Source organism: Leuresthes tenuis, unplaced genomic scaffold (assembly GCF_036924035.1).
Source record: "Leuresthes tenuis unplaced genomic scaffold, fLeuTen1.0.hap1 SCAF_21, whole genome shotgun sequence".
Classification (NCBI taxonomy): Eukaryota; Metazoa; Chordata; class Actinopteri; order Atheriniformes; family Atherinopsidae; genus Leuresthes; species Leuresthes tenuis.
In genome coordinates, this window is record NW_027325375.1 from 29,173,376 (window position 1) to 29,191,759 (window position 18,384).

Sequence of the window (18,384 nt, forward strand, 5' to 3'; positions counted from 1 at the left end):
TTCTCGGAAACAGTTTATTTAGATATAGATTAGAAATCTTCTCAGTTGATAAGGTCAGTTCCAAATACTCAAAGGTTTTGATTCTCCTATTCCCTCTTTATATATATATAATGTTTAATAAATCAGGTGTTAAATGACTAAATTCTTCTGTGAAAATTAAAAAAAAATACAGATTGGAATTAAAATTGATCATTTGATCAATACAAGTGTTACTGGTGTGGAATGTCACTAAAACCCCATTTTAATTGAAAATGAAGTGGATTGTTAAATTTCACTCATTTTTATTGGAAAAAAGAAACAATATTCAAATAATTTTTTATCTAATGTCAAAATTAAACTTTTCCACTGGTTATTTACATGCATTTATATCTAACATCTGGGTATTGTAATTATACACTTATTTTAATAAATATTCAACATCTAAATGTGGACGTTTTATTCCCACTTGTCTAAAAGTGGACATGTCATGGCCGCAAAACTGACCAAAGTCTAAACAATAAGAAATTCATCTTTCAATTGAGGCATTGTGGTGGTAATACCACGTTTTTGGACACGGTGGCGGTAATGTTTTCAAATACAGTTTGTTTTAACTACAGCGAAGAAGAATTCCGTTTACTAACGCATGCGCAGAGACTGTACAGCTGCGGCCAGCAACAATAGTCTGAACTGAACGGTCTTCGCTATCATTCCAAGATGGCGGACCTACTAGGTTCAATCTTAAACTCGATGGAAAAGCCTCCAACAGTCGGCGACCAGGAAAGCCGACGAAAGGCACGAGGTACACAACATACGGTCTAACTACGAACTCATTTAAGTTAGAATGAGACTGTTAAGATGAACGTTATCCGGGAATTAGATGTAGGTACAAAATAAAAGGACAGGCGGAGTGACCATTTCTAGTGCTACGATTGGCCAGTTTAGCTTTCAAGTAAGCACCGTTGGCCCGAGTTTCGGACCGCCTCATAAAAACATGCAGCCCCGCATGTGTGAATCCTGTTTCAGACGAGAGTCTCGGCCACAGACAGCTGCTGTAACATAAGCCAGCCAACAGCACTCGGTAAACAACCGGGACAGCTTTATTTGCTGCGCTTCCAGCGTTGTTAACAGTCAGTACGTTACCTCTAAGCAACCTTCAGCTTGACCTCCTTTTATTTCAGTCCTAGACCAGTTTCAGCTTCCCTTTCTCACTGCCAATTAATTAATAGTTTTAAACAAATCATTCATTGTATCATTGGCACAGGCTTTGGGCATTTCAGCGAGTTACAGTAGATGCAGTCTTTTATTATTTAAATTATGTCCATTTATGTTACTCGAAGCGTTTTCTTTTGGAATAACAAGCAGCAGTTTCCATTAGACTCCATCAAAATGCTGTAAATCATAGCAGGCACGTGGGTGCAGTAAACCACTGGATGTTTGGAGTGCTCTATATTTCCTAATTGCAGGTGTAATCTGTTTCTAAAGGTTGCAAAGCAAATATTGACCATATCTGTTAAAGTGTAGAGGGTACAAAACAATAAAACATGAGCCGGCCTGCAACAAATTATGGCAAGCGATGTGAGTCACTATATTTAAAGGTTCGTAACTGTGGTTTTCCAGGAAGGCCGTCTTTTCATTGGCCTTGATGTGGTTTAGATTATTAAAAACAAGTAGGCCAGCGAAAGCCGTAATTCCCGAAACCCTTGAATGCTGTCAGAAATAAACCCCCCGAAACTAAATGTTTCTCCTCCTTATAGAGCAAGCTGCGAGGCTCAAGAAGATGGAGGAGAATGAGAAAAGAAAGAAAGCAGAGTTCAGGAAAAAGGTACGAGGTTAAGTATCAGATCAAGCCCATGATGGATTTAAAAGTAGCTCAACGCTCTTGTGACTGACCTTCAACACTGTTGGCGTTTCTCCCCGTTACATCCAGATGGAGAAAGAGGTGTCAGACTTCATCCAAGACAGTTCGCAGCAGAAAAGAAAGTACAACCCAATGGGGAAGATTGAAAGGAGTATATTGTAAGTGGTCTTTGCTTTATTAGAGGAGTGAATTAACCCTCTCCTTCACATAGTTGTGCTTCTTTTAAATCTTATCCACCTGTCTCAAAGGCACGATGTCGCAGAAGTGGCCGGTCTGGCCTCTTTTTCTTTTGGTGAGGACGAGGAGAGTCGCTACGTCATGCTTTTCAAAAAGGTATCGACGTTTTTAATCCGGCGTTAGATGTGTTTGTTGGCGGTAACGTGTTGATAATGGGGAAATCTGATTGTTAATTACCTCGTCCTGTGGTAGGAGTTCGCTCCATCAGATGAGGAGCTTGAAGCCTATCGCAAAGGAGAGGAATGGGATCCCAAGCTGGCGGAACAACGGCGCAGACTAAAAGTAGGACGAGATGCTTTGTTTTGTTTCACAAATGCAGGTTTATATGAGTATTGTGGCTGAAATCTTCGTAATATTTGATCTAATATCAGTTTGTTTTTTCTGTCTTCTCGTTCTCAGCTCAAAAACCAAACACTAAATGCTGAAACGTATTTAAGTTACAGTTTTTCAATAAAAAGGGGCTTAAATGCAGGTTGAATTTGAGGTGGTTCGGATTCAAAGTAGATGAAGGGGTTAAAACGTAAAGCTCCTTAACATTTCAAACCGTGGGCATCACCACAGAATGAGTTTCTTCCTTTGTGATGTTTTCCGAGGCCCTTACTGCAGCAGTTTTCTCTTAATATTTGTGGGTCTTTGTTAAGTGAAATGCTCTCTCAGCTGCATTAACATCCACTGACTCATGAGCCTAAAAGTAAATATTCCATTTCTTCTCCTTGAGAAAACTCTGCTTGGCTTCCTCATTGTGCTTCCAAGCAGCAGCCAATCGGCTTTGTTGCAGTCGACTGAATCTGAACAGACGTCATGTCCTGATACATTAATCTGGCTGCTTTTGTCTTCTGTGACATCATCTGTGACATCATCTGTGACATCATCAACGAACCTCTGGAAGCCGCGTGTGCCCTTGTCTTCCCGAAGGCACCTGGATGTGTTTTCTTGGTGCTTGTAGAAAGGTTTTGTCAGTATTTACAGGCTGGTGAAGAGGCTCAGGCTGTCAGAACATCCCATCCTGTGCATCATTTGGGTAATTTTTTTACGTAACTGACCAATACGTGAGATGTTTTGGTCCCATGATACAGAGGGCAAACGGCTGTGAAACTGCTTGGGGTGGGATTGTAAGCGTTGAAGCCCTTGTAGACCAACCCAGGGCTTATTGGTGAGAGCGCTCACTCTGATTGGCTGTTCAGATGATTGTGATTCAGGACAGACATGACTGAAGAATAGAACTGTGTACATTATATTTTAGATATGTGCACAGTCCCCCCCTTCTGCGCTGCGAAGCTATGCGTCCGTTGCACATCTTGGTTGGAAGTCGTCTTTGTGGTGCGTTCAAGTGCTCTTTTGTCTGCTCAGACGTTGGAGACATGCAGGGGCCTCTCATTGCTGCTGGTTCTCGATGTGAGTTGGATAGATGGGTGATTATGTGATGCACCACCTCCTCTGTTAAATCTGAGTCTGAATTTCTGAATCTCATTGGCTCAAAACCAGTCACAGCTGAAGTCTTTCAGAGGAGAAGGCAAACATCAAGAACAGGAAAATACGTCCTGTTGCGTCTGTTTAAGCACTGACCTGCATGCCTGAGAGTCTGCACAGGATCCTGTGATGGACATGCTGCTTTCAGGCATCTTATTCTTTCCTAAAACGTTCCAAGCTGCTGCGTTAGCCTCTCCTGTGGGGGTGCAGCCAGAGACCGGCTTGTTTCGCTTATATCAGATCCGCACCTTTTATGTTTTAAACAGCCGGATCAAAAAGCTCCTCGGGCCTTCTTCCAGACGAGATGTGAATACCCTCAAATGTAGACGGCGCTGGCAGCCCTAATTCGCTGAATAACTGCGATTTCAGCATCTAAAGCAGCTTGGATTGTCTCAGCGTTCAAATGCTGCAAAAGGTCCAAGAGGAAGCCCTAAATGTCCACAATGCAATTAGAATATCAAAGTAGAGGAAGGCAGCAGAGTTCAGTGCCATATGACTCCTGGGATGTGTTTCACTTCAGATTGTGATCGTCTCTAATTACGATTAGATGTCTGATACGTCTTCTCTGTCGCTCATCATTGCAGGAACAGGCTGCATTGGAAGAGGCAGCATCTGCTCAGACGGAGAAGACTCAAGCGTGTCCCAACTCCAACTACAGAGACAAGTACAGTCACCTGATTGGCACGTCAGCTGCCAAGGATGCAGCACACACACTGGAGGCCAACAGCGCTTACGGCTGTGGTGAGTGGACCTGCTGCCTCACAGAAGGCTGGAGGACTTAAAGGGGAACTCCGGTGTTTTTAAACCTTATTTCTGGCATAAAATACGTTCATCTGCTCACCGAGAACAGTTTGGTGAAAGTCAGCGTCCTTCAGAAGATATTTAGATAACTGGAGATCCATATAACGGAGTGAACGGGGCTTAGAGCCTCTAAATAAGGCATTATCTGTCTTTATGTCACCAATACTTTAAGAAGAATGAATGAATGAACGTGTGCTATAGCTCTGTTAGCTCATAGCTGCTGTTATGTGGCTACTTGCAGCTATAGGAGAGCTAACGGAGGGATTTCTACACAGGCACTCTACTGGGCCCACTTCATCCACACGCCCCCCTGCAGCACAGTTTATTCACTCCGTGCTCTGTGACAGTCGGCTAACTTCACACAGAGTTTGCTGCTGCTAGTTTTGTGCAACATGGCAGGATATTTATCAGATTTTGACAACGTGAAGGAAGACTTTGAGTAAGATGGACGTTATTACAGGAGTGAATGAGCTGTGCTGCAGCCATGCTGTGGATGAAGTGGTCCCAGTAGAGTGCCTGTGTAGAAATCCCTACGTTAGCTAGTCCCTAGCTAACGTATTTCATGCCAGAAATAAGGTCCTGGTTTAAAAACACCTGGAGTTACCTACATTATTGATGATAACGGTCATTTTCTTTCCTCAGTTCCGGTGGCCAACAAAAGGGACACTCGGTCCATAGAGGAAGCCATGAATGCAATCCGAGCGAAGAAGCGGCAGAAGCGGGAGGACGACACAGGGGCACACAGCGGCAGCAGTTCTTGAGTGTTTTTGCTTGGTCTGTGGTTGTGTGTGAGCACAGCAGCGGGTCTGTCTCATTCATCCTATGATGCAATATCCTCTCCTTCAGATATTTAAAAGTATAACTTATATGACAGGCCTCAAATCTTGTATATATGAACAAGACTGTGATCTGAAATCCTGAAATCCCAGTCCGGGAGCAGGATTATTCTCGGTGTTTGTCTAACATTTGCCTGGGACTTTCTGCTCATTTTTAGGAATCTGACACACAGAATTGGACCGTCACAATATGTTTGGAATTTTTGAAGTTTTTAGGAGTTTAACTACGTAGATAAAGCAACCCGGTACCACGATACACGCATTTTAACTCAGCAGCCTTCGGCAGTTCTTCGCTATCTTGATGCAGATGTCCATTTACAGGCGATAGTGTGTGTTTTATTACACAATTTCTGATCCTTTGCTATGCAGGGTGGAGTTTTTAAGTCCTGATTTTAAGGCTAAAGAAAGCAGCATCTCGTCTTGAGCAGCTTTCTTCTTCTTTCTTAGTCCTGACCTGTTTTACATCTTTGAGTCCACACATCAGACATGTTGTATGTTCTAAAATTCCTTTTGGAAGTGATTAGGTCTGTGATTTTTATTTGTTTCTATACATCTGCACTGATTTAATTATGTTTAACTGGCATTTGCCCCATTTGTTACCCCATGTAAGGGCTTAGGAAAAGGATTATGCTTTATTAGGAATTACAGGCATCAGAATCCTTTTTTTGGCGTATGGGTCGAGTTTTATTCCGTGTCCTTCCTTTGTCGTCATCAACCAAACAAGAAGTTCATGGGCATCGTGATGTTTTGATATGGTTGCACTGTTTTATCCCGTCTGTGGTAATAAATGGAGATTAGTATTGGGCCTTTGTCTGTGTTCATTTTTTCACACTGAGCAGAGTTATTAAGCTCTCGCCGCATTGCTCCTGTTTAAAGGTGCGTTGTTATAGAACTGAAGTGATTCAGTACCTCAGTGTGACAGAACCTAATAAAAGAAGTGCACTCGGGTCTTTTCAGTACATACAGTTCTGTGTATTAGTCACATTTGGTGATGTACTCGTCTAACAGCCACTTTTTTATGTAGTTAATGTGAAATTGTAAACATATGGTTCGATATCACTCATTCTAAGTACCTAACTTACATCTTAAGGTTCATGTCTCGACTCGGGACACCAGCTGAAGACAATCCAGACTCTTTCCATGTGTCCCACGATGGTGGAATGACCCACAGAGCGCTACCAGAACTGGGGCGTCTGTCTTATCTTCAAGAAACTCTTGAAGACGCAGCTCATCAGAGAGCACCTGCTACCCCAGCACTTACCCTGTACCCCCTTAACCCCCCAACTGCACTCTTCTTTCTGCACTTCCCTCGGTGCCTGCACCCCATTCTACCCCCGTCACCTCTGACAGAGCCTGACTGGTGGCTTCCTTCTACGTAGCTTATTGTTAGCTTTGACGTTAGCTGTGATGTTATGTGTTATAAGTAGGGGAGCGGGGGGGGGCACCTCTGCTTTTTGTGGAGGATGTAATTCTGTTGGCTTCATCAAGCCAAGACGTTCAGCGCACACTGGAGCGGTTGTGAGTGTGAAGCTGATGGGATGAAAGTCAGCGCTTCCACAGTTAAAGTCTTGGTTCTGAACTGGAAAAGGAGCCAATGCTCTCTCCAGGTCTTGGATGAGTGCCTCAGGCGGAGGATCTCAGGATCTGGTTCACAGGTGGTGGCCCGTTGGAGCGAGAGATAGACAGATGGATTGTCAGCAGTAATGAGGGTGCTGCTCCAGTCTGTCGTGGTGGTGGGGGGGAGCTTCTCCGACTGGGAGGAGGCTCTGGGTTAGAACCAGGGACTACATAACCCTGGGAAAGCCTGAGAATCCCCCAGGACAAGCTGAAAAGTGTAGCTGGGCTGAGGAACGTCTGGGTTTCCCTTCTGAACGATTCTCTCTGACCTCTGACCTCCGAATCAATTTTTTTGTGACTGCATGGACTGTTACACCCCTTCAATACCTGTTAGTCCACCACTCCAGGGGAGGTTATCCAGGTTTAGATTTTTTCTCTCTTCTGTCTGAAGAGTTCAATCTCTGTGGAGGTAGTTTTGCAACATTTTCCAGTAGGTTTAGCACCAAGAACAATTTTAAAAAAGTTTTCTACATCTTAGATTCACGCTGTGATCTGATCCGAATAGAGCTCCCTCATCCTAAGGAGAACTACCAGATTAACAGCCATCCTTAGAAATCCACGTGCTTTTTCCACTCACACCTACGAACCTGTGGATAATTTTCTTTAATGAAATTAAATTTTGGTGTCATTTGATACTGTTTATTTACTGTTAGGACTTTTTAGGTCATATTTAACTAAATACATAACTAAAACATTCTCATGTTTAATGACGACGAGGTCATTAGAAAGGTCACTAGCTTGGTCGGCTTCTTCCTGAGAAAATAACAAATAAAGGACTTTTACTTGTAATTTAACGTCTGCAAACACGTTCGTCTTGTGTTACAGTTTACATGTGTTTGGTCACTGCCTGATAAGGCCGATGTGTTCTATCTTTTGTGTCCTGAAGAAGGCGCCATAGATTTACCAACACAAAAAATACATTTTTCTATTTTTTTTAGCCTTGTTTCACACTGTCCTGTAGTTTCTGTCCTGCAGAAGCACATATTTATTGCGGGTTGGAGAATCAGTTACGCACGTGTGAGAAAATGAAGTCCCTGCTTTTGTTCTTTTTCATCTTTTGGCCTGCAGCTGCGGAGCTAAAACCCCGGCAAGGTAAGAGCAGACCCTGCTGATGCTGATTCTGTCCTGATCAAACGTGTGGAGCTTAAATTGAGGAAAAGAGTGAAAGTGTGTCTCTTTTCGGACTCCGCCACAACTTTTACGCACGTTTCGGGGTTTGACGCGCTGTTACTCACAAACGCAAGTGTGGGGTTTTCTCCTAAGTCTTATTTGTGTCATGCTGTCACAGAAGTATCCAAAAGTTTGATCATGATTTGTGGGGTCAGTGGCATTTGCAGATTTCCGTGTTTAACTCTAGGTTGCTTTACTCCGAGGGATTCTCGAGTGAGGAAATGTGTTGGTTCTTTACTGTAGGCTTTATGTTTTTATCATCCAGCCTCCGGGGTGGTTTGTACATTCAAAGACAAGACATACAACCCAGGAGACAGTTGGCATCCCTATCTGGAGCCTTTTGGATTCATGTTCTGCATGCGTTGCGTCTGCACAGAGGTACCTTTTTATGAGCAAACTAAAGAAATATTACACGCAAATTCCTGCCTGTCTGAGGAATTCTGAGTTGTTGAGTGCTTGTAAAACTCGACATTGCTCCCTCTCAGACAGGCCATGTGAAATGTAACACAATCAAGTGTCCGGCCCTGTCATGTGAAAACCCTGTGGCCGAGCCCCAGCGGTGCTGTCCAAGATGCACAGGTAGCCTGCCTCTGTTTGAACACCTGATCAGCGTTAAGCTTTCCAGGGAGGGGCAGTCACTTCACAGTCTCCTCTCTTTTTCATGTGTCCTGCTCAGATGAGCCCCGGGTCCCTGCAGGACTGAGAGCCTCTGTGAAATCCTGCCGGTATAATGGGAGTGTTTATCAGCCAGGGGAGACCTTCACTAAACACGACCTCTTCCCATCCAGGCAAAGCAATCAGTGCGTCATGTGCACATGCTCTGTAAGTTGCTGCCATTTTACTGCTTTTGTTTGATTTTTTAAATTTTTTTTTTTTTTTTTTAAAGCGACTGTCTTGTTATTAATCTGCAAAGAAATGATCAAATGCAGCTTCTCAGGGAAAGGTCACGTTGTGCTTTATGCTCTGTTGGAAGGCTATAAAATACAAAGAAATGGAACTCATAAAAAAAATAGGATTTCAGAGCCCTGCCAGAGGGACTGTTGAGTATTTATAAATTCCTACAGTGTCTTTTACTGGGATATGTTATTTTCCACTGGAACGTAAGTACGTTTTACCACATCAGCATAAAAAAAACACTAAAGGAAATCAATGAGGGTGTTTAACCACTAAATGTAGGGAACATTAAATGAAAAACTTAACGTACTTAACCTAATGTCTCCGTGACACTTAGGGAATGTGTTTATGTTTCCTTAATCTGTTTTACTGTGTTTATGATGGAGCTTAAAAGGTATTTGTACACTATGTTACAGCTCCGCTGAGGTCTTTAAGGCAAGAATTGTTAGATTTAACTGTGAGAAAATCATTAAGTGTGTTTGAGGGCTTTATTCGGTTTTAATGCACATACAGAACGAGCATCTGTGAGGGTTGTGTTGTGGCTCCTAAAGGGGAAGTGCTCTGATCAATTCCATTTTATTTTTAAGAGTGTAGCTGGTGGAAACATCTCGCCTTTGTTCGTATGTTGGCTTTACTTTACAGAGAAAAGCACGAAGAAGCAGAACTGAGGCCAGCGCTGGACTCAATAAGTTGTTTGCTGTTGTTTTTACGCGGCTGACTTTGTGCTTTCGACCTTCTTTCAACACATGTTTGGGGTTCTCCCTTTCTTTTCACAGAATGGAAACATCTTCTGTGCTCTGAAGACATGCCAACCTATCACCTGCTCCTCACCAGTTTCAGTTCCAGATACCTGCTGTCTGGTGTGTAAAGGTACTTAAACTCCAGTTGGAGAAAATGCCTTTCTTCTGTTTCCAACCTGAATGCTGCTTTGAAGAACTGATGCAGAGAGATTTTTGCTGAATTCATTGAACTTTTTAAACCTTAAGGGGCTAAATCATACAAAACAGGACAGTTATTATAAGATAAAACTGTATCTCGTCAGCCCCGTTGCCTTCACGCTTGGTTTTGATCATTTTCTTTTGCAGATCATGGCACCAGTGGGTCCTCATCCATCGAGGATGGGAACCAGCAACTGAACAGAGGCGTTGTATGTTTCCACTTGTTTTTTTTTCAAAGAATACCGTGTGCTTGGCTTTGCATGGGAAAGTTGCCGATATTTGAATGTTTATTTAAGCGGTGTTATCAGTGATTCAGCTGCAACTTAAATGCAAGACTTGGTTTCAAGTCTCACAGGTAAAAAAGTGATCCAGGTTTCTATGAGGAAAACTTTTCCAGCTTATATCTGCAACATGAACAAGGTGTGTGATTTTAGCTCATGGTCTGTGGGTTGCTCGGCCCAACAACGGCACTCGGTTTCTGTGTTGTTCTATTTTGGGGCGGCTGGAAAAATCTGAGATGTCGGCAGTGTTTCAGATGTCTGCAGCCAGGATATGAACCTTCTGATTTATGGCATGGTTTTGTGGCTCCCTGTGCTATCAGTCAAGGATAAGCAAGTAAAGGCAGCAGCTGAAAAGATGAAGGGTAACTGTTTTTTTTTGTGTGCAACAGAGGCATTCGGTTGACCAGTGCTCCACAGAGCAGAGCAGGGCGCGGTCTGACCATGCCACTCCATTCAGGGTCAAAGCTACTCCCAGAAGCCTGAGCTTCAGCAAACTTAACCTTAAAGGGGCTTCAGAGACCACTGTGAAGATTTTGTTGCAGAGGAAACACCAGAGAGGTGAGACTTAGTCTAAACAGATCATTTTATGGACACTTTCCTCACAGATTTACGATTGGTTCCGTATGTAGCCCAACTCTCAGATGTTTTCCATTTCTCTCAGTCTGTTTATACAATGGCAAGACGTACTCTCATGGAGACATGTGGCATCCAGTTTTGGGGAAGGTCCTGGAATGCATCCTGTGCACTTGCACTGATGGCCTTCAAGACTGTAAACGCATCACATGCCCCAGCCAGTACCCATGCCAACATCCTATAAAATCAGCAGGAAAGTGCTGCAAGACTTGTCCAGGTTGTCAAACATCTCTGTGCTTGCAGCATGCTGAGGAATGATGCCGATTGGCTGTAAACATTATCCAATCAACTCCTCTTTCTGTTTCGTTCTCTTCAGAGAGTAAAGCGGAAAGTAACCAGACCCACTGCTTTCTGGGGTTTAAGAATAACCTCTTGGTGTATAAAGTGGAATCGTCCTTGAAAGTCGATTCGCCGAACACAGTTCGGATCATCGCTGTGGAAAGACAAAGTACTGCTGAGATTGAGGTGCAAGTATGGAACACCGTGGAAGGTACTGTAACTCGTTCCTCAGCGTTTTATCAAATTAAGTCTTTTGGGAAATGTTCTGGCTGAAAGTTTGATAGATGTCACTCATGTAGAGTGTCAGACTTCTGCAGGTCTGCAGCCACTTAGCTTAGCGTAGCCTCAAGGCCAGAATTAAGTACATTTGATGAGGTTTTCAGAAATTTTAGGGGTGTTGGTTTGCAGGTTTGTCCCCATTTGACTGAGCAGAACAGCCATGTGTTTAATGTACAAAATGAGCATCTTCTCCTCTTACTTTTGTCCAAAAAGCCGATAAGATAAGAGTATTTTCCTATGAATTAAAGGTTGCACTGTGCTGCTGCCCAAGTTTTGGATTCTCATCTGAGTTCTTCATTCTCACAGGTGTTTTACAAATAATGGAGATTGGTGATGTTCAAAGAAAAGACATCATGGATCATCCAGAAAATTACACACTGCTTACGACACTCGATGAAGGTTTGTTCTTGCTGTAGTTTTTAAACTTGTGACAAATGAGTGGAAAGTGAATGGTTATTTCATAAGGTCTCAGGCCACAACGTGCTACCAGGGTAGTGTCTGTATATCAGAGGTCAACGTAGCCACTCTAATGTCATCCATTACTTCATTTTGAAGCCTTGAAAACAGGGTTTAGCTGGAAACAACCTTACAAACAATGTAAATATTCCCCTTCTATTCACCTTGGAAGGTAAATTCAGCTGAATTCACAATCATGAGAAAGTCCATCCTGACATATGAGATGGACGAACATTTTTCTTCCAAAATATATTCCCTCATTTGGTGTTTTGATGATGAAGTTGGGGAGAACCGACAGCGAGGCGTTCAGTTGGGTGTAGATCTGGCCGTTGAGGCCATAGAATGACTTGCAACAGTCTTATTCTCATCACTCCCCTCAGTTATTCCTCTGGATGGGGACATGTCCATCCTGGAGGAGGATAGAAATGTTGAATAACAGAACTTTGAGCTTTAGTCCTTCCTCTAAGCAGAGCCAAACCACTCAATCTGGGTCCAGGTGACGCGTCTGTATCTAGGTTCTGGACTGATTTAGTTTGTGTTTTTGCTTCTGTTTTAATGCAAGTCCATTTTTCAGAGATGTGGAGAAGATTTAAGGAGGAAGGAGAAAATCTAAGCAAAGCACCACAGGCCACAGTTTGTGAGGACGGCATTCGGGACATAGTGACTTTCCTAAATCCCAAGCACACAGAGGACGTGTGCTCTCCCTAATCACCACTCCTAACATCAGTTTTCCCGATGATTATATGGCTAACGTATATAATCAATTGATACATGTTGCACTTGTAAGCTCTCATTCATAATGATTCTTCTTATCTATTATTTTTATACGTCATTGTCCATCATGTTTTAATCATCACGTCATTTTATTTTTAAATGATTAGGTTACGAAACAGGGCACAGTGATGTGGTTTGTTGTTAACGTGTAATAATTTAAATGTCATTAGATTTGATTGATTAGGGTGTGAGCTCGAAGTGAAGATGAGGAGGATCTTTTCTCTCCTTCAATCCTCTTCGACAACTATAAGAAAGAAATTTGTGTTTCTGAACATGTTTTGTGAAGAATGTACACGTTTTTCATCATGCTTATTGTAAATAGGAGCTGAAGTTTTGTCACTTTATTTAAAGTGTGCTTGTTCTTGTACAATATCTGTGTATATACATGTGACTGATTTATTATTTTTATTCATAAAGAGGCTAGTCGGAGTAAATGCACAGCGATTTGGAACTGTGTAGTCTTTCTTTGTGATGTCAAACGTAGACCTGCTTCTAGCAGCTGCAATATTTTGTTGTTTTTTCATAGCCAGACATTTTACGACGTCAGATACCTTCAGTGATTGTATTTCCAGTGGACCTAGTTGATCTGGCTGAATGCGCTCTGTATTTCTGCAGTGCTCCCCGGTGTTTCACACCATTAAAAAACAGTATTTGGCTGATTTGTTTTTGGCTGTTGCTTGCACACTTAAAACCAACCGCTGTAACTAATACAGCGGGAATGCGTTCTTCAGAGAAGACGTGTCTCTGCGCTCAAAGATTTGCTGATTCATCAGTGGTCTGCATGTCGGCTGCAGCAGAGAAAACACCGGCATCGCCTCAAGGCTTTCATTAAAAAAAAAAAGCTCTGGAAGTCCGGAAAAACTGAGTTTCCACTGGAGATTAAACGTTATTGGAGGCATGGAAATCAAAAGCAGAAGTTGAAGAAACAGTGGACCAGCACTGTCACATGACTTGTGACAGATCATTGCATCACAACAAGCCCGAAGTGACTGGTCTCCTCTTTGTCCCTTTAAGGCTAACATATGGAGCTTTAAACTATTTCCTTATAAACTACAGTTATTCAGGATAATGGATGAGAGCTGAAGGCAAACTTCAGGTCTGTGTGTGCTGACATGACCGTTCTCTCCATCTGTACGGATCTGTGCCACAAAGCTGAGCAAAGGACCTTCTGCTAAAGCCAATCAAAATGTAAAATGTGAAGTAGAAGACTGATAAATTCCTGTGTATGAAACCATCAATTCGAATCGTATTATACCACATAGATGTGTAATTACTCTTTAAGCCACCTACAGTAGTCACTGCCACACATGTTTTAGAGAAAAACTGACTGTGATAAACTGTGTTAGTGTATCACATAAGCTGCATCTCAGCCCCCCCGGCACATCTACTTAACTTTATTAATATTATGGCTCACTTTTACTGGTCTCATGGTATGTTTTCTGCTCATAAAGTCTCCATGAAATGGCTACAGAGAGAGATTTGCCTCTACAAAGTTACACACTTCTCATTACAGAAGATGCTCAAAACGTCCAATCTTCCTCGATCCACATCAGCTTTGAAATTCAAAATAAGTACACGAATATATGATGAATTAACCACTTTTTACAGTAATACCAGCAAAGATTTAATCGTATGTGAGCAATATACTGATGTACTGCTCACCATCCAAGAGCAGATTAGCTTTTTGGAAAATAGTGTTGGATTATGGCTCATTTTCAGATGTTTGGGCCGTTTTTATATTAACTAAAAAAGCAGCAGATTATTATTTTGTCTTTCAGATGACTTGATTAGAAACATTTCTGGAGTTTAAGGTTTTGAAATCAGGTGACTGACTGTTAGATGTAAACGTGGGCAGAGAAACTGACGCCATCTGATGGGAAAAACAAAGAAACCAAGGCAGACTTTGGGATAAGCGCACCATGGATGGTGTCGCTTGGCTGCCTCGCTCGGGCAGCCCTGAAAAAGCAGCAGCTCAGCGGCCCTGTGTGCAGTCTTTCCTTAGGCCGGCTCGATCAACAGGTGTCAAATTATCACCGAGGTTCCCATGACTCAGTCAGTGTGCAACTGCAGATTCGGTCGACTGAGTGGGCGCTTCAGAATAATATTGCTTCCCTCCTCCGTGAACTCCCGACATGCTCTCTGTCCCCTCCCTTTGGACAATGACCCATTGTATTTCCTTCACACTTTGCGCCAGACGGCTCTGTTCATCTCTCGCTGAAGGGATGAAACAATATTTGTAAAATGACACACTTCCCTTTCTTTTGTCTTCATTACTTTCACACAGAGGCTGTCAGATTTTTCCAGCAGCCGCCGGACCTGACAGTTTACAGCAGTCTCTTCCTCGGTTGTTCCAGTCTAAAGAGTGAGAGAGGGGTGCTCTACTTTGACGCTGCCAACTTAAATTGGCAGGATGAGTAATAAATTATCCTTTTCCCATGCCGGCCATTAAAACACAGACGCTAAATGTTACCAGGTTTTTTTCAGCGAACATGCGATGTCCGTGAAAAGAATGTTTTGATATCTTTATCTGTCATTTCTGAAGGAAATCCCATCGGCCTGCAATTTGTGGATGTTTGAATTTGTCCCCCGGGCTCATTCAGCTATGCATGCTTAGTCTTGGATCTGGCAATTGTAACAGCTGGGGGCAGTCAGTAGGTATAAATCATGCAGCCGGTCAGCTCTCTGTGTATGTGTACTCCACCCTGCTGCCCATGCAGCCCAGATCCAGTGAGAAGTGAAGAAAATGTTGGACTCTGGCCTCGGCCCTGAACTGGAGGCACTTCTTGGCCAAAAACTGTGATCCTAATAAAGTTGTTTTTGAGCTGCTCTTTAGGTGACTTCCTTCGTGGGACAGTCAGAATTCTTTAAAAGACTTTAAAATGGATCGTGTTAATGTTGAGTGCAGACTGGCTGCTAAATAACTGAAAAATGAGTTATTTCTAAATGTGCTGCAGAAAGTAGTTCCTCACAGATGCATGCAGTGTTTGTGAGGAACTGAAGCATCGCAAATCTATCGGGCAGTCTTTTGATTCAAAGGGAGCCAAACTGTGTTAAGTTAATTAAGGCTGATAGATGTGTTTGCTTTCATAGCTGATTAAGGTGCTCAGCAGAACCCCAGAGTTTACACTTCATCAAAATACTTCCGAAATCTATCAAGAGCTCTGTTTTTTACACCCTTACCCTCTCATTATTTGAGTTGGCCCTTATCATTTTAGCTGATAATTGGATGCGTTGCCATGAAAACATGGACAATAGCAGGATACATGTGATGGACACTGAAGTCTTCGCCCTGGAGAAGCTGAGCCTAAATGTCCGAGTTTTAAACATACTCCTAATGGCTGTAAAGTGTTAAAGACAGATCAGTGTTAATAAGGAGCAACAACAACTTCACAGTTTCGATCTGTAATTAATAATGGGCTCCATTCAGATGTCAGCCAGAGTATGTGAAGCCTTTCCAGGATTACATGAAAAGTGTGTTACAGTTCAATTGTCCATCAAAAGAAATAATGAATAGTTCCAGTCTGCAGTGAGCTCATTTGGCACTTGAGTAATGAGGAGTGTTGATGAGGTATTCAGGCCTATATTCTTCCTGAGCCAAATTGGTGTCTGAGTCTCCGCGGGGTTATTCTCAAAGCTTAACTGATGGCCCTCAATTTGAGAGTCAAACAAATCTTACCCAAACATTTCTCAGCTTTGATTGCTGTGATGACTGCTCCAGATGTGAAACTGTGCAGTGTTCGATGCAGAAAAACATAGACACACAAACACAGATCTGCTTCTTAAGACGGTGTCTTTCTTCCCCTCATCCTTTGTTATTTCTGCTTTTAAAGAGTTTCCTGCTCCCCAGCCAGATCTTGTTATATCACCAAGAGCGTGGATAGAAATGTGTTTTCAGTTAATAACTCAACTCATTGGTTGTTTCGTGCTAAGAGCAAAGGAGGTTACGGAAGAAAAAGCACAAGTGAGCCTCTTTGTGTTGATGTTAATGTGAGGAAGCATCCAATGAAAATAAAAAAGGAATGATTTTCCACTGGCTTCACTCTACAACGTGAAGAAAACGAGATTTGTGCTTATTAAAGTGAGTGACTTTCCAATTTTGGTGGAAATAAATTGCACTCGGGTGGACTGAAACTTCCTCCAGTCTTGAAGTGATTTGTCACATCATTAGACTGTTTTCACCTCTTTAGCGTGCGCACGGCCAGGAGAACAGCAACTGTGAATCTTTACAAGTATGCTGAAATCTCAAGACACAATAAAATACACGATGCCGTGACAAACTGTGTCATCGGAGCACTGATTTACAAGAGAAAGCCTGTTGTATAAATTGGGGTTGAAGGGTTTGAGAACAATATGGGTCTTTTTAAGCTAGCCACTGCTACTATTCTGTGTTTCTCCTGTTCAATACTTTGAATTCACTGACAGTGTTGATGTGTTGCATTCATTGCCATCGTACTTTATCTAAATAAAAGTAATCAGTCACAGATTTTTGCCAAGTCCTCGTGAACTTTACCCAACAAGCTTTTCTCCTGAGTGTTCAGGAAAGGTAGCATGGCTCCAAAAAGCAGGGAAAGTGTGTAAAATGTGCATAAACCAACATTTTATCCACAATTTATGAACAAAAGGGAGACTTTTTACTACGTGGTGGAAAATATCAGCTCTTCTTGAAATTGATGGCACAAAAAAATTGGGACGGGGGAACAAAAGGCTGGAAAAAAAAAGAAAATCCAGAGAATTTGGAAACATCTCTGCAGGCCTGGGATCTTTAAGCCTTCCTGTGTGGAGTCGGCATGTTCCGGGTATGTTCGGGTTGATGATTGTAAACGGGCCCCAGTTCCTGTTTTAATTTTCTTATATTTTTTATCTACATTTCACCCAGTTTCAGAGTGTTGGAGCAGAGCTCTGGTGCATCTACAGACAAACAGAAGGTGATTATCACTAAATAACCTGTGGCAAAAGCTCAAAGAGCAGCATTTAAGCAATCCTTCCCCATCTTGTGAACATGAGGGGAAGTCGCCTCTGTTATGTTACTTTGGAGTTTTGCAAGTTTGTGATGAGGTCAGTGAATGCTGACACCGTGCTTGGAATATAACACCCATTAACAGGGATGATCACTGCCCAAAAACTCTGGAACACGAACACGCATTACAGCCTGTTGCACAACAGAAGGCGCCTGTGTGTTTTGTGTTATATCAAAGATCTCCAACGCGAAAAAGCTGCTCTTACGCAACCATTGAAGCTTAAAGTGCTTATCATTATCACTTCAGAGTTACTTGTAACAGCATTCTGGGCGCTGGCTTTAAAACAAATGCATCATATCACTGAACAAATCCTCAGAGGGACTTTACTCGAGTTGCCTTCAAGCCTGGAAAAAGCAGAGGATGGAAAATGTGTTGTGGAAAAAACAGGAATACCCAAATGTGATAGATTTCAATCACTGTGGTGCCAAATACGATGCGATGTCGTGGCAACACGGACGAGCTCCAGTGGACTGGAAAATAGTATTTCTGCAGCAGAGTGTCTCTCGTTTGGCACCGTGTCCTCGTTACCATCAAATAAACCGCTGAACATGAGAAAATAACAAGCAGAGGCCCAGGTGCTCCATCAGAAAATGGCTGATTGTTGCCAAAAAGTGAAGCTTTACCAAACCAACGGGACTATTCAGAGGTAAATAAAATCATCATCGTATACGTTAAAGTAATAAAGGTGCTGTAAAGGATTAAAAGGATTCATTTGTCATAACACATTAAAGGTATTTAAAGTCATGGCTGTACGTGGATGTGTTGAAATAAAGGAAATAATGTTTTCTTTATTTAAAAACTAGGTTCGTCAAACTATCTTTTAATTAAATGAGAGTTAAATATCAAATAAAGTTCAGCATATGG

General features: G+C 42.3%; 2 protein-coding genes across 2 annotated transcripts; both read left to right on the plus strand.

The window, feature by feature from the left end:
• Positions 1–647: 647 nt before the first annotated feature.
• On the plus strand, positions 648–5,981 carry spag7 (sperm associated antigen 7). The gene is made up of 7 exons (XM_072375777.1): positions 648–778; positions 1,734–1,801; positions 1,907–1,995; positions 2,086–2,170; positions 2,267–2,356; positions 4,129–4,285; positions 4,988–5,981. Exons 1-7 carry the CDS (start codon positions 694–696, stop codon positions 5,104–5,106), a joined length of 693 nt encoding a protein of 230 aa, XP_072231878.1. The 5' UTR covers positions 648–693; the 3' UTR covers positions 5,107–5,981.
• Positions 5,982–7,754: 1,773 nt separating this feature from the next.
• Positions 7,755–13,161, plus strand: chrdl2 (chordin-like 2). The gene is made up of 11 exons (XM_072374668.1): positions 7,755–7,890; positions 8,234–8,346; positions 8,454–8,547; positions 8,645–8,790; positions 9,639–9,732; positions 9,948–10,009; positions 10,471–10,639; positions 10,743–10,931; positions 11,031–11,204; positions 11,579–11,671; positions 12,303–13,161. The coding sequence occupies exons 1-11, from the start codon at positions 7,824–7,826 to the stop codon at positions 12,434–12,436; spliced, it is 1,335 nt and encodes a 444-aa protein (XP_072230769.1). The 5' UTR covers positions 7,755–7,823; the 3' UTR covers positions 12,437–13,161.
• The last annotated feature ends 5,223 nt before the right edge of the window (positions 13,162–18,384 follow it).